The sequence below is a fragment of the Schistocerca gregaria genome, chromosome 2 (assembly GCF_023897955.1).
Source record: "Schistocerca gregaria isolate iqSchGreg1 chromosome 2, iqSchGreg1.2, whole genome shotgun sequence".
Lineage (NCBI taxonomy): Eukaryota > Metazoa > Arthropoda > Insecta > Orthoptera > Acrididae > Schistocerca > Schistocerca gregaria.
In genome coordinates, this window is record NC_064921.1 from 114,944,020 (window position 1) to 114,959,900 (window position 15,881).

Genomic DNA, 15,881 nt, shown 5'->3' on the forward strand with positions numbered 1-15,881 from the left:
CTTACTTGCCCGCGGAAGGCATAGGCCCTGAGTTCGAGTGACGGTCCATAACACAGATTTAATCTACCAGGATGTTTTATATGTTTCAGTTTGTAACAGTTATAAGGCATAAGGAAATATCCTTTAATAATAAATAAAGAGCTGAGTCATAGCCCATTCCAGTTTAACGATATACCTTCAAGGAAAACCTCTCGAGGGTTAATATCTCATCAGCTACATAACCACTACATCTTTCGTTAGAGGGACCATAATTTTCCTGCTGTTCTGGCCATCAAACTACTAAAATTGTGTCTTTCGTCCCCATACATTAAAACATCGTAGGTGATATGAAAATTGCACACGTGTACCTTACTTGCTTCTCTTGTTGTGGGGGTACATCATACGTTCGTTTATCAAACTACTGGAGTGGCATTGCAGCATTTGTTCTCATGTTCCTTGCTTACATTATGTTAGCTGTGCGCTGTTATGTACTTTAATAAGCGTTTCCCCTATGTTGCCCTCAATATGATAATGTGCATGTTGCTCATTATTAACACCAGTTTTTGAGAATCTTCTGCCTTGCATAACCTTCAACGGAATCTGAGGATGGCATTTAAACTGCTTGCAATTTTACTTCGTTTACCTTCCGGCCACCCATAATCCGTATCTTTACGACAATATCACTTTCTTATAGTTTTTTTCTTTTTTGTGTATTATGTTTCACGTTCATTTATTGTAGTGCATTAAGATGTAAACTGATAAGTTAAAACATTATGATCACTGCCCACCGCGACGTTGGATGCCGCCTGGTGGAGTTGCGGGTTCGTGACGTGCTCACAAAGGTATGTGAGCGGAGTGGACAAGGACGGGGGATCACCCTAGCGAATATATGGGCTCCAAATAGAAAAATGTATTGTGATAAACGACTGTGACAAACGGCAGATTATTATTACGCATAGCCTGCAAAAGTGTATCTCGATAAACGTCGAAGCTGTCGAAAGTCCACGTTACATCCTCGAGAGGATCTACGTAAAGTGGTAGAACGGCAATGAAACTGCCACCTGTCGCTAAATGCTTGGACATCAACGACTCTTCACAAAACGTGACGTTCGTAGGCTTATCTGCTCGATAAAGTAGGCTAGATGGTGATCTCTGGCATCTCTGTCGAAAGAGCATGATGCTGTTGTACACGTAAGTACTTCGGAGCACACAGGTCATAATACGTTGTTGAACATGGAGCTCCGCAGCAAAGCATCCGTAAGTGTTAACATGTTGACCCAACGACATCGTCTATTACGATTCCAGTGGGCACGTGACCATCGGGATTCGATGTCGATCAACGGAAATTTGGCATTTCTTAAAGTGAATCACATTTCTGCTACACTAGCTAGATGGTAACCTCCACAAACGGCGTCATTGAGGTGAATGTCGGCTCGAAAAGCGCAGCGCGCCACGGATGCAAGGTGGTGGAAGCATTATAGTGCTATGGGAGATGTTCTATTGCACTTGCTTGGGACCTATGGAAGTAATCGAAGACACGCTGACAGCTGCGAACCACCTGTGTCCTTTAATGGTTGATGTCTTCCCAGATGGCAATGTCAGCTTTCAGCAGTATAACTGCCCCTGTCTCGGAGCCAGAATGTTGCTACAATTGTCTGAGGAGCACTGCAGTGAACGCACGTTGACGTCTCGGCGACCAGATTCACAGGTTGTAAAACCTATGGAACCCATTTGGGTCGCTATCGTTTGCCATCACCGCGTACGCAGATCAGAGGCCCGCTATTTATGCAAATTACATGACCTGTACGGAGACATCTAATTCCACATACGCCCGCAGACCTACAAACAAACAGTCGGATGCCTAATACGAAGAATCAGTGATGTATTTTGTTGTAAAGACTGACAAATTACTTATTGAGCAGAATGTCATTACTCAAATCGCATGAAAAATTTCACCATAATACGAATAAATTAAAAAGTTTGTCTAATCAGGTATGTAAATATCTCCACCGTTGTTTTCATATTTCTCGATATTTTAAAACTGTAGTTAAAATGTAAAGCATGACGCTAATTCATTGATTTCAGTAGTATAGCAACGCTGGCTCTAAGACAGATATTGATCGTATGTCTGACTGTATATATATATATATGTGTGTGTGTGTGTGTGAATTCCTATAGGACCAAACTGCTTAGGTCATCGGTCCCTGTTCTTACACTCTACTTAAACCTACTTACACTAACTTATGCTAAGAACAACACAAACACACACACACACACACACACACACACACACACACACACACACACACACATGCTCGAGGGAGGAATCGAACCTCGGCGGGAGGGGCCTCGCAATTTTGATGGTGATAATTCTGTATAATGTGCTTTCTGTTGATGACAGTCTTAGCATACTAACGATCATGATGGGCTTACTAAATTGGCTTTTTGTTTACAATTACAGAGGCAATCAGTGGTTGCTGTATCACATGTCATTGTGCAAGGCGTATTCTCACGTTGACTCCTAGAATGTATACCCAGTTCTTATTGCTTTCCAGAAAAAAAACCACATGAAAGGCGAGGTAAATAATAATATTTTTATGGCCTTTCAATAATTCCGTGATTCCTTAGGTATTTTATTCAACTGGAGACCAAGGAACGATCCCCATGCATAAACCATCAGTAGCCAGTATTATTGGATACACAATAATGTGTCAGCACTCCAACCACCAACTGCTAACTCAGTTGGCAGTTGGTAGTTGATGTTTGGACTGCTGACACATTATCTGTGTATCGAGTAATGCTGGCCACTGATGGGTTATGCATGGGGATCGTGTCAACCTGTACCACATCACAAAGAGCCTGAAGATGACGCAATGAAGCGTTGAAACTGGTAGCGACAAAATAAAATAAAATTATAAGGACGGCTGTGGGTAATTTTATTTTTTGTCACGGTAGTACACGACCGTCGTCCCAGAGGCCTCCAGCTAAAAGGACTGACATGCAAAAACGTTTTTTCCTTCTGTCCTGGTTGGTAGACACGTCAACGTACGCCGTCCTTCATTCTCCTAGGCATGACACAAACATAACGGTGAGTATGAGTTGTGTGTGGCGTGGTTTCCGCCGCGGTTCGTGAAAGCCCCTGTGCTTTTGCTACTGAATTTCGTTTGATGTTTTTGTCGTAAGCCGGTCTAGCTTGAACTACTGGTAGTAGTTCTGGGGGAAGCCATTAACGTGCGTCAGCACGTCAATGATAAAGACGAAGACGTGCCAGAGTTAAGAATCTATTCGACTGTAAAGTGCTTTCATTTTGCCTTGTTCTTTCTGTTAATCTTGACATTGAAATGATAGTCACTAACCACACTGCTAGTACTTGTATGTTATAGATTTAGGTATTTTTACAATCTTATTTTCTTTTACTCTCTATTAACTTCCGTCCACAACCATTTAGTACTTGTATGTTATAGGTTTAGTGCATAAAGCGATTCGAATGCAACTCTCGCCGCAACAAAAGGAATCGGCGATTTCTATGACCATTATGTCAGTTCTGCCTTCGTGCAAGCACAGAATGTAAACGTAGAATGGCAAGCCTTCTCCACTCGGGCATTCGATGGTCTCATTTGTTTACAGAAGCGGCTGACTGCCACGATATGCTATTCGCATAATATCTGCACTTGTGCTACGTGATTTTTCTAGGTTTAGATATTTTTAAAATTTTTCATTCTCGATTAACTTTTGTGTGTAAAAATTTGACTTGTTGCGTTAATGGTACCTACATTTGTTATCCTTGAATTTCTTGTTGGCAGTTAATGTGGATCTGGAGAAATTTGCCTTTTCTGCTCTATTGATTTTGTACCTTCCAGGTTTAGATATATTTGACATTTGGCGTTCTGAGTTAGTATTAAAAGGCCTGTGTTCTATTTGTCATTTAAAAGTTGAGAAAATTTAACGTATTTTCTGTATAAATGTTTAGAATCTGTTCGAGGCGTGGGCCAGCTGTAGCTATAGGAGTATTTGTTACCTTGCATGCTCAGTTATGGATTTCGTAGTATCCATTTCCATCTAGGAAAACTATTGTCAGAGCCAAGAAGTGCGTCTGAGGCGATTTTATAATGTTATAAAGTTGAAGGAGTTGATTTAGCTTTAAAATTCTCTTTACTATTATAGAAATTGTAATTTAAACTGCGGTGTCAACTTTTGCCTCTGTGTTAAATAAATATGTTTAATGTTTCGTTTTATTTGTGCTCGTCACCTTGCCACTACCCGATCGTAGTTCGTTGACCCGTGGACTCCACAGCTATGAATATTATATTTCGAGAGTGTGCTTATTTTTTTACTTTTTAATTTTTTAAAATTTTTACTTAATGAAATGTGAACGGTTTATCCAAATATTCACTAATTACACAGAAAGTGTATGATATTGTCGGTGCATGAAACGATTGAAAGAAACTGAAAAACCAAATGCATATATTATTATTACGATTCGGTATTTGGTAATGGTATTTCTTAAAGGATTTCATCAAATGTGGACTGTAAATGTGTTCTGATCAGAGTAAATGTTGCACTGCACATCTGAAGTTCTAAAGATAATCTGAAATTGACTTGCAATACTTTGACTAACAGCCAACCCAGTTAGCAATGCCAGTCATTAGTGAACTGTCTATGGTCATAGCGTTTTGGCTTTGTGTCTTACATGGGCGTGTCTGTGAATGTGATTGTGCTTGTTTTTAGTCACTAATATGTCAGTATCAGTGGTGTCCATGCTTAATGATGACACATATGTCTTGACAAGTAATAAAGTAGTCTCTGCTGTGAAATATAGTAAATATACTCGTCAACAAAGCGGTAAATGAAAGACATGAAACCGAAAATAAGAAGAGAAGGTGTAAAAAATGTATAAGCACATAAAATTCCTTTAGGTCTTCCCTCCACGACACGAGGAAGGTCTACTCGAGTGATCTGATGTGTCAGCCTTGTATAATTTACAGCAACAAAAACATTAAAAATAGGCCTACACTATTTTCTTGGACGACAACCGTCTGTGTCATACATTGGAAGATGAAACTGTTTTGACAGAGTGAATATGAGGCAGAAAATGAGGCAGAATGATTACATAACTTACTTTCTTCATTCCTGTCAAAGATGAGTGTGTCAAATTGTACGTGCTCCATCGTGGGACAATGTAAAGCAAAAGTGTCAAGATTTTGTTGTAAAAAATTTATTTTTTAAAGCTTTTACATTCCATTACTATGGATACTGGTGGCGTGTATGGGTCAAGTTGTTGGGTTTGGCTCCAGAATTCAGTGGCCATACTTTCCGTAGCCCCCAAGTCCTCCAAAGCCACCGGCACCTCCGCCATATCCTCCAGCAAGGCCGCCACTGTAGCCTCCTCCAAGACCACCTCTAAGCCCTCCTCCGATACCACCGTGGCCAGCGCTGACGACGTAGGGCACTGGACGCTTAACGACGTAGGGCTGAGGCACCGGGACAGACACTGGGGTGGGGACCTTGACGGGGACGGGCACAGGGTTGTCCACAGGGACAGGGTACGGCTGAGGCACCTGCACAGGGACAGGCCGGTCCACAGTTACCGTGAATGGGACCTTCACAGGCACTCGAATGATCCTCTCCACAGGGACTGGGACCCGGACAGGGATTCTGTTGACAGTGATCTGTGGTTCTCCCCCTCCGATGCCGGCCCCGATGCCACCAGTAAAGCCGCCTCCGAGTCCACCAGCGAATCCACCTCCGTAGCCACCTCCGTAGCCGCCACCGTAGCCGCCTCCATAGCCACCGCTGTAGCCGCCTCCTAGACCATAGCCGCCACCATAACCACCCAGCGAACCGGAGAGCCCTCGCTTCGCTTTCACCGGCTGCTCCTCCTCAGCTAGGACGGACAGGGCCAGACCGCACAAATACACGCAAACCTGTTGACAGTCAGACATTTGTAAATAAAGCATTATGATACCAGAACTGTGAAAACACATTTGTAATTTTATACGCTTACACACTACAGATACATTCTCATTTAGCTGTAGAAGTTACTGTTACTGATATTTGTTGTCTGATTTACATGTAAAATTTGTTTGTATGGCAGAAATTCAATTCTTACTCAAAGATTTATTGTGTAGCAGTTACATTTTCAACAATTTCTATAGACAATGTCACTGAAAAATACGTGTAAAATGCCCTTAAGTATACACGATATCTAATCTAACCTACTGCCAACTATACGTGCGTGAATTTTGAAGAAAGGTTACGCTATTTCAATATAAATTTTACAGAATTAATTCTTTATTTCGAGATTTCCTAAGTGTTACATTTTTGATTCCTTACTGTCCTTGCTGGTGTGTGATATATCCAAATAAATGTGTACTGCCGTGGAATACATCAGTATATCAGATTTCCTTCGGTTAAAACCTCCGAAGACGCAGATGAAACTTTGGGGAATAGTTTTATGTTTCGACCATGAAGTTTTAATTTAAATGACAATGAAAACCTACATAGTAACATTATACAAGATTCTGTCCGAAGGGAAAAAATTAACTGACAATATTTTCACTCGTGCGATTTATAATTTACAAATAATTTGATGTAAAGACCGCTCTCGCTACTCTTTGCTATTTTATAAATACGTTTTCGTACAACAACCGTAACAGCCGTAGCTGCTTGAAACGAGCGTGTACTCTGACCACAGTTTTATAGTGCTCAATCTCAGATCACCTGTAGTTTTTGGTATAAATAGCCTGGAATCCTGTCGCCACGGAATTATGAGTTCCGACGCCAAGAAAATATCGTACAACTGAGCGAAACTAAACTGCAACATTAGCCAACGTTAATTTCAACTTTTGCACATTTCTCAACAATTTTGATAGAGAAATGTCTGTGTTACCTCATTCTTTTGTTGTTCATAAGACATCTGAACTGATACTATGAAAAGTACAAATTTCAGTTTAAAATGGTCATAACTGCTCTACTATTAAACTACACAAAAATGCTCGAATATCATACAGCAAGATACCTCTCCAGTCGGCTTTTCTTATATAAATACCCATAAGACTGCCAACCTTACATAGGACTTTTTAATGTATTTGTAGTTTCTGTATTGTGTATTGAGCTGGGGACCTAGAAAAGACGAACAGGCTTCGTCCCACCGTAGCCCTCAGTGGTTCGGTCCACAGTGGATATATTCAAGCATTAATATATATATTCAAGCATAATATCCATAATGTGATTTTAGGATCAATGAAGGATGTTCCTGAAAGACTCATTGGAAACAAAATCTTGTTAATATAATGAAAATGTGCTTAATAAGTTTCACGGTTTTCTGACAGAAAATTCGTAAGAGAAAGTACGACAGAAAGTGAGAGGTTGTGACGCTAGTGAAACTTTAAGTTATTTACCAATAAATCAGCGATCTGTAGGTGTTATGGGTAGAGACATCATCACAAAACCTTTTATCCCACCTTCAAACAGGAAAATTAGAGCAAGTATTTCACAAAATGATGAAAGTGTAGCCATGAATGATATATTGAAATACTACTTAACTATCTGGCAGTCAATTTTCCCGTCTATAGTTTTTATTAGTCGAAGCTGAACTGCAGCGATATGATAGGGGACCGGTACCTGAAGCATTCAGATTCATCAGGCGAAATGATTCATTAAATTCGAGGACCTGTATTATTGAGGAAACATGTCAGATTAGCCCAAAAGGAAGACGTTTCCATAAATTAGATCAACTACTGGGATGGTTGACAGAACAATTTGTGCTCGAAATCTTCCTCTACTAATCTAATTTTAGCACGAAAAACGTTCTATTAATCTCGACGTTAAATTTATGTTGAATTTTAATCTTTATTTTTATTTCTAGGTGTCTGTCGGAGGAAGTATTCTTGTAATTGAGTTTTCGTTGAGCATTAGGTCCTTTTGTTTCGGATGCCTGATTTTTCAGCATTTTTGTCACGACCTGTCTTGGCTTTGTATTTATTCTATAGTTTTACAGGAGATGCTGTCTAATGCCAAAAATGACTTTATCCTGGTTCCATTCTACAAACCTTCATATGGCCCTTCAGTGTATTCTCTCGATGTCCTCTGGTAGTCCTATTGCCTTGGAGCTCATATCTAGTGACAGAAGTGCATTACGGTTCGTACATGCAGTTTGTACGGTATCTGTTACCATCTGACCTGAAAGAGGTTGCTATATTATCGCAAGTATGTACCGTCGGCACTCACCAGGATCCTCATTGCTGCTTGTGTGTTCTTCTGAGAGCGAGCAATGACTGATGCTGTTGCGAGGCGATGCTGAGCTTTTATACCTCTAGCAAGCCAACGTCCGCCTGCCCCACGCTCACCACAGTACAATTACGGCGTCCTGTTTCACAGAAACTGCACAACAGCGTAACAACCTTCGCTGATACGGAAGTTGTGCGGTGTGATGGAACGTTGAGAATTACTGGGTAAAAATTAATGCGATTGTCTGCAGGTTTTGCGCTAATTGTGAGAGATAACTATCAGAGATACTTCCAGCTTCGTTAATCTGATTTGTTTGTTAGACGAAGATGTCGGAGAATGATGAATAAGGGGAAGAGCTACTGCTCTGCAGAAGTTCTGGACTTCTTGCGCTAAGAAACCCTAAGATCCATTCCTGCTAGCATGATGTATACACTGAGATAAGGCAAGACATTATGGTCTCTGTCCACTGCGACGTTAGATGCCTTCTGGTGGCTTTGCGGTCACGTGACGCGGTTACAAAATTATGTAAGCGAAGCAGACGTGGACAGGGGATCACTCTAGCGAAAACATAGGCTAAAAATGAGGATATCCATTGACATAAAGAGTTGACAAAGTGGAGATTATTTTTGTGCAGAGACTGTGCACGAGTATCTCGTAACGGCGAAGCTGGTCGAATGTTCATGTGCTACTGCCGTACGGAAAGAGGAAGAAAAATGGTGACACCACCACTACGCGATAAATGATTGGACGTCCACGACTTTTGACAGAACGTGCGGCTCGGAAGCTTGTCTGCTCTGTAAAGTAGGATAGAGGGTGATCCGTGGCATCCCTGCCGAAATAGCACAATGCTGGTACGCGCACAAGTTTCGGACCACACCTTTCGTTGTGCATTGTTGAACGTGGATCAGCGCAGCAGACCACTCCTACGTGTTCACATGTTGAACGAACGACATAGCCACATACGATTGCAGTGGGTACGAGACCATCGAGATTCACCCGTCGGTCAACAGAAACGTGTCGGCTCTTCGGATGAATGACATTTTTGCTTCACTAGGTCGATTGACGTCTCCACATACGCTGTCATCGAGGTGAAAGCCAGTTCGAAACGTGCAGCGCGCCATGGACGCAAGGTTGAGCAGCATTATGGTATGAGAGACATTCTCCTGTGCTTGGATGGGACCTGTAATAGTAATCGAAGACACACTGACAACTACCAATCACCTACATCCCTTCGTGCTTGAGGTCTTCGCTGACGGCGGTGGCAACTTCAGCACCATAACTGTCCATATCTCGAAGCCTGAACCGCTTTACTGCGGTTTGAGGAGCATTATAGTGAACTCACGTTGTCTTGAGACCGAATTCGCCCAACGTATGGAACCCATCTGGGTCGCTATCCGGAGTTATCACCGTGTACGCAAATCAGCGGACCAATATTTGCACGAAATACCTGACCTGTGCAAGGGGATCTAGTGCCACATACCTCCACAACCTACCAACAAACCGTCGGATTCTTGATAAGCAGAATCAGTGATGTATTTTGTTCCATGGAGGAAAGGCAGTTAAATGTGGCTCAGATCTTACAAAAATAATTTGGACCACAGAGTAGAGAAAGATGCTGGGTGCACAAATTTAAGTGGGAATAGTGCCACATGTTAAACAATAATAATAGTATGTTATACACCATTCTTTATTTGTATTGTTCACGAAGACTCGGCACAAAAACGTTTGAGTGTGCGATGTTTAATTATTATTAAATAACATCTTCGTTCTTTTACAAGTCCAGACCTTTTCATAAATAATTTCTTCGGTCTTAATGAATTCCAGCCAGATAAGCTTAATTATGCAGCTCGAAACAGTGCCGACTTTATACCATTAATTGTGCATGCACCCCCTGATGGTGGAATCGAACTAAAACATGGGTAAACTTCGTCTTCCTCAACAGAACGAAAAGCAAACAAGAAAGTAGGTAGAAACTTATCTGTTAGTTTACGTAGTCTTAGATCGCGACTATTCAGTGGATTATAATATAATATATTACAGAAACATTTGAATATAGTCACAATAGGAGGAGGAAAACAAAAAACATGCAATATCTTACTAAACGTAAGAAAACTACTATCGGTTCACGGATTATAGTTATGCTGATAGCACTATAAAATTAGAATCGTGACAAAAGTCAGTTTTCAAATGAACTACGAGTGTGGTCAAATGTTCAAATGTGTGTGAATTACTAAGGGACCAAACTGCTGAGGTAATCGGTCCCTAGACTTACTCACTACCTAAAGTAACTTACGCTAAGGACAACACATACACACCCATGCTCGAGGGAGGACGCGAACCCCCGGAGAGAGGGGCCACGCAGTCCGTGACATGCCACATTTAACCACGTGGCCACTCCGCGCGGTACAAGTACGTCTTAAATGACTACAACATACAAGTTATTCCAGTGTAGGTAATGCTGTTGTATCTACGGGACGACGTAAGAAAGAAGATGAATTAAAGTTTGCTGAAATGTGTAAAATCAGATAATAGCAGGCGGTTAAAAATTAAGAACACTGATATAGCATAGCTTTTGCTTTAGAATTTGTTTATCATTATATATATATTCATTAAATAATCATAAAACGAGAAAATGGTTAATGAATGACCATACCTTTGCATGAGTATTATCACGAGATTATTAGTGAGTGTGTATTTCAATACAAAATTCTGAGGAAAGCATGCACATACATAAAAATATGAGGAAGAATTAAAGAACGAGTTGAATGTAACGGACAATGTAGAGCGAAGACTGTGCAGTGAGGGTAAGTCGAAGAAAGACAATAGTAATGGAGAGTAGCAGCCACGGGATTAGCAAAAAATTTTATTGAGAACCACGATGTACTCGAGGCAAAGGAATTCTTTTACATGGAAGCAAGATAACACAGGATGGACAAAGCAAGGAATAAAAATGTATGGGTACTGGCACAGTTAAACAGAGGAATTATGGCCAGGAGAAGTCTGCTGGTATAAAACATCGACCTTTATCGGAGGTATACGTTTGGAGTATATGGTTTTTGTGGTGGTGACTGTGCGAAAACCGTAAAATAAAATCGAAGCGATTGAGATGTGCTGTGTCAGAAAATTTGATGGACTGGTAGGGCTAGAAATCAGAAGGTAGTACACCGAATCAGTGACGACAGGAACATGTGTTTTCAACTTTCAAACAACTTACAGGATAATGGAGGCTGGCTGAAAAATGTACGTCAAGACAGAGATTCGAATATTTAGAACAAACAATTGAGGACTTTGGGTGCTAGTGTTGCTCTTTGATGAAGAGCTAAGCATGGGTGCAATTCGTAGAGAACCGCATCAAAACAGACAGAAGCCTGTCAGCAGCACAGTATATCATCATTTAATTGCATATTCGGCCAAGGGAACACAAAGAAAACACTACAACGACTACGCACTCTACAGAGTCATCTAGACAATATAAATACGTGCTGTCCTTTTCATAAGGATCTGAAGGGAAGCAACAGCAACCTTTCTCCACTAAGACCTTTCCTCTGATTGCCATACGTATTTCGTTAGTTGTCCTCAACGGTCAAGAGACTTTGTAGGGGGGTGGGAAACTCACTTCTGCTAATATTCAACCTGTTACCGTACTACCCCTACAGACTCAAAAGGTGAAGCAGAGACACAAAGACAGTGGCACCAATAGATCCTGGAGTATGCTTCTATTAGTGTCCAAGAGTCCAAGATACACCAACTGTTCACTTTGGGGAATACACACTAAGTACAGAGTAACTGTTAGGGTACAAAGTGAGGTAGCACAGTTTCTAAGTCACAGTACTGTGTTTTACCTGGAGCGCTTAAAGCGACTACTAGTCATTTTGAAACGTTCACATCCAGTATCCATCTTTATCCTTATCTTTACCCTTATCCTCATCCAGTCAGGGTGTGCACTTTGTCTCCAGTAATGTTCTCCTAGAGAGGACGTTCAGCCGTTCCCATGTGATCACATGTTGACCCAACGAAATCGTCAGTTACGACTGCAGTGAGCACGGGACCATCGGGATTCGACCGTCGACCAATTGAAACGTGTCGGCTATTCGGATGAATTACATTTTTCTTACACTAGGTCGATGGTAGTCTCCACAAACGCCGTCACTGAGGTTACGACTCAGCTCCCGCGGCCCACCTGTCTGGCCCGTTTGTGTGGCCTATCGGCAAAACATTAGTAGAAGTGGCGCAGTCTTATGACTATGTACTGTAGAAATAACATTTTAAGTTTGATAAGGCCAGTATCTGGCATATTTTAATTTTATATTGTGACATTTCAGAAGAAGGATACATAATTGTAGCCGTAACCTAGGTAAAGTGTCTTTGCTTATGGAACTGGAGGCTGAAAGTTAACATAATTACGTTTTACAGTTGCTGCCTCTGTTAAAAATATTCTCAAGTTACATCCGAATTCAGGCGTAGATACCTTTTCCCATGACATTCTATAAATATCGCTTTGGGTTGAAAGGATATGATAATAATGTATGGCAGGTGTGGCAGAGGCAAGACTGAGGTTCGTTGAAAAAACCATCAAGAAGTGCATTTCACCCATAAAGGAGGTCTTTTACAAAAACCTAGTTCGATCAATATTTTGATACTACTAGTCTTCCAGGGATCCATACCACATAGGAGTGATAGAGCAAACAGAGAAGATACAAAGAAGACAGCGAGTTTCTTTACAGGTTCGTTTAACAAGAGCGAAAGCGTCAAGGAGGTGCTCAGCCAACTTCAGTGGCAGATGTTGCAAGAGAGGCGTTCTGTATCATGACATGGTTTACTGCTGAATTTCCGGGATCATGCGTTACGTGGAGAGTCATCCAAAACACTTCTTCCTCCCACTTATTATCGCGAAACGATCACGTCGTATGCTGCCTCGCGGAATATTGATGTAGAGGAAGAAATTATGCTAAGGTGTTTTTTTTATTTTTTTTTCTAAATGCAGCCGAATGTGGTGACAGCTATTTCTTAAACTATACATACTGTGAAAAGTAATTCTTCCCTTCTTTTGTTATTATTACATGCTATTAAACAGTGGTATAATCAACTTGCGAAAATAATATATGGACTGAGTGACACTGAAGCGCCGAAGAAACTGGTATAGGCAAGCGTATTCAAATACAGAGATATGTAAACAGGCAGACTACGGCACTGCGGTCGGCAACGCCTATTCAAGACAACAAGCGTCTAGCGCAGTTGTTAGATCGGGTACTGCTGCTACAATGGCAGGTTATCAAGATTTGAACATGCTGTTATAGTCGGCGCACGAGCGATTAAACACAGCATCTCCGTGGTAGCGATGAAATGGGGATTTTCCCGTACGACCGTTTCAAAAGTGTACCGTGAATATAAGGAATCCTGTAAAACATCAAATCTGCGGGCAGAAAAAGACCCTGCAAGATCGAGACCAACGACGACTGAAGAGAATCGTCCAACGTGACAGAAGTGTAGCCCTGCCGCAAATTGCTGCAGATTTCAATGCTCGGCCATCAACAAGTGTCAGCGTGCCAACCATTCAACGCAACATCATCGATACGGGCTTTTGGAGCCGAAGGCCCACTCGTGTACCATTGAACACTGCACGACACAAAGCCTGACACCTTGTCTGGGGCCATCAACACGACATAGGTCTGCTGAAGACTGGAAACATGTTGCCTAGTCGGACGAGTCTTGTTTCAGATTGTATCGAGCAGAGCGGGTTTGGAGACAGCGTCATAAATCCATGGACCCTGCGTGTCAGCACGCGACTGTTCAAGCTGGTGGAGGTTCTTTATTGGTGTGGGGCGTGTGCAGTTCGAGTGATATGGGACCCCTGGTACGTCTAGAAACGACACTTACAGGTGACACGTACGTAAGCATCCTGTCTGATCACCTGCATCCTTTCACGTCCATTGTGCATTCCGACGGACTTGAGATATTCCAGTAGGACAATGCGACACGTCCAGAATTGCTACAGAGTGGCTCCAGGAACACTCTTCTGATTTTAAATACTTCCGTTGGCTACCAGACTCCCCAGACATGAACATTATTGGGCATATCTGAGGTGCCTTGCAACCTGCTGTTCAGAAGTGATCAATTCCATCCAGCAACACTTTAGACATTAGTCGTGTCCATGCCATGTAGTGTTGCGGCACTTCTGCGTGTGCGCGGGGTCCCTACACGGCATTAGACGGGTGTACGAGTTTCTTTGGCTCTTCAGTGTAGTTCTGTGAACGTTGCCACTTCTTCAATATTTTTCTCATAGTTTTTGAGAAATTTACTTTTATTTTTACACCGAAGAGCTAACAGTTTTTTGTAGTAAAAGTATTCTATTTCGAAATGAAGCACTAAAGGTCGTACATACTAGTAATTTTTGTTATTTGTGCAGGAAAATGTTTGAAGAGAATGGCTGAAGAGAATACGAAATGTGGAGTGGCATAGCAACATAAGCTTTTTTCGATAAAGAGAAACTTTTTAACCTCGAAAATAAATTTAAAGTTTAGGAACTACTTTCGGAAACTATTTGGAGCATAGCTTTGTACAGAGGTGAAACGCGGACAATAAACAGTTCACACAAGAAAAAAATAGAAATATTTGAAATGTAGAGCTACAGAAAAATGTCGTAGTACTTAATTGAACTGGGGAGTAAAGCAATTTAAACTAAACAATTTGATTTCGTTTATAAGAAACATTCTGAGGCATGACGAAGTAACTCATTTGGTAACGGAGGAAACTGGAAAGGGAGGTTTGGCTGCATTGTGGTGGAGGGCCAAGACTTGTTTTCTGCAACCAGGTTTAAGTGGATGTAGATTGCAATATTTATGGAGAGATGAACGCAACTGGTGAGAGCTGTATGATACCAGTCGTCGGTCTGAAGGTCCCAACAACATATTTTAATGAAAGTGCCGATCTATTCTTATACAGGAAGCATTACGCTGTAAACGATGTTAATCTGGATTGATTGAAGGCAGAAAGCAGACAAACTCTTGTTATTACTATGCTACTCACACCGAGTGGTTACAATTATACTGACCTCGTTCTGCTTGATGCAATGCCGGCTGAATATACTGAAGGATTATTCATTAACTGGTGCGCTTGCGGAGTATGCTGAATTAAAAAAAAAGTAGCAGCGTTGCACTGCGGGAATATCGCCGACAGAAACAGCCGTGAAATTGTCCTATGTCAATAAATGGGCGACATAATATGATGAAGAATTTTGAAGAAACAGGTCAATTCGATGGTGCAGCAGGGAGAGGAAGGCGGTTCATTCGCATGGCAGTCTTTGCTGTTGCTACAAATACTGCCGACTGTACAGCACATGCCTGGAATTCTGCAGTGAGTTCTCGAGCTGTGTCGAGAGTACCGTCTCTCTCCTGGTCAACAGTGCAAAAGATTTTGCTCAGCATTTTACATTGGTGCCCTAGAAGATTCTGAATGTGCACCAAATGAAGCCCCAAGACAGACTGCAACACCGTGACTTTCTCCGTTTTTTGCACACATAGAAATAGATGAAATGTGGCGGGGTTAGATTCTTTGGACGTACAAGGCACATTCTACTATGCACTGTGCTATGAATGCACAGAAATATCGCATTGGGGGCTCTGTCCAACATGTATTGTGCAGGGACATCCACTGCACACAGGTTTATGACTGTA

At 41.6% G+C, this 15,881-nt stretch overlaps 1 protein-coding gene across 1 annotated transcript in view; it reads right to left on the reverse strand.

Moving 5' to 3' along the window:
- The window catches only part of LOC126336468 (cuticle protein 79-like), a 52,964-nt gene extending 44,703 nt beyond the window's left edge, over positions 1-8,261 (reverse strand). Inside the window, exon 1 of the mRNA XM_050000207.1 lies at positions 8,209-8,261. Coding sequence (XP_049856164.1) covers positions 8,209-8,220 — 12 coding nt within the window. The 5' untranslated portion in view covers positions 8,221-8,261. The remainder of the gene's footprint in view (positions 1-8,208) is intronic.
- Between the last annotated feature and the right edge of the window lie 7,620 nt (positions 8,262-15,881).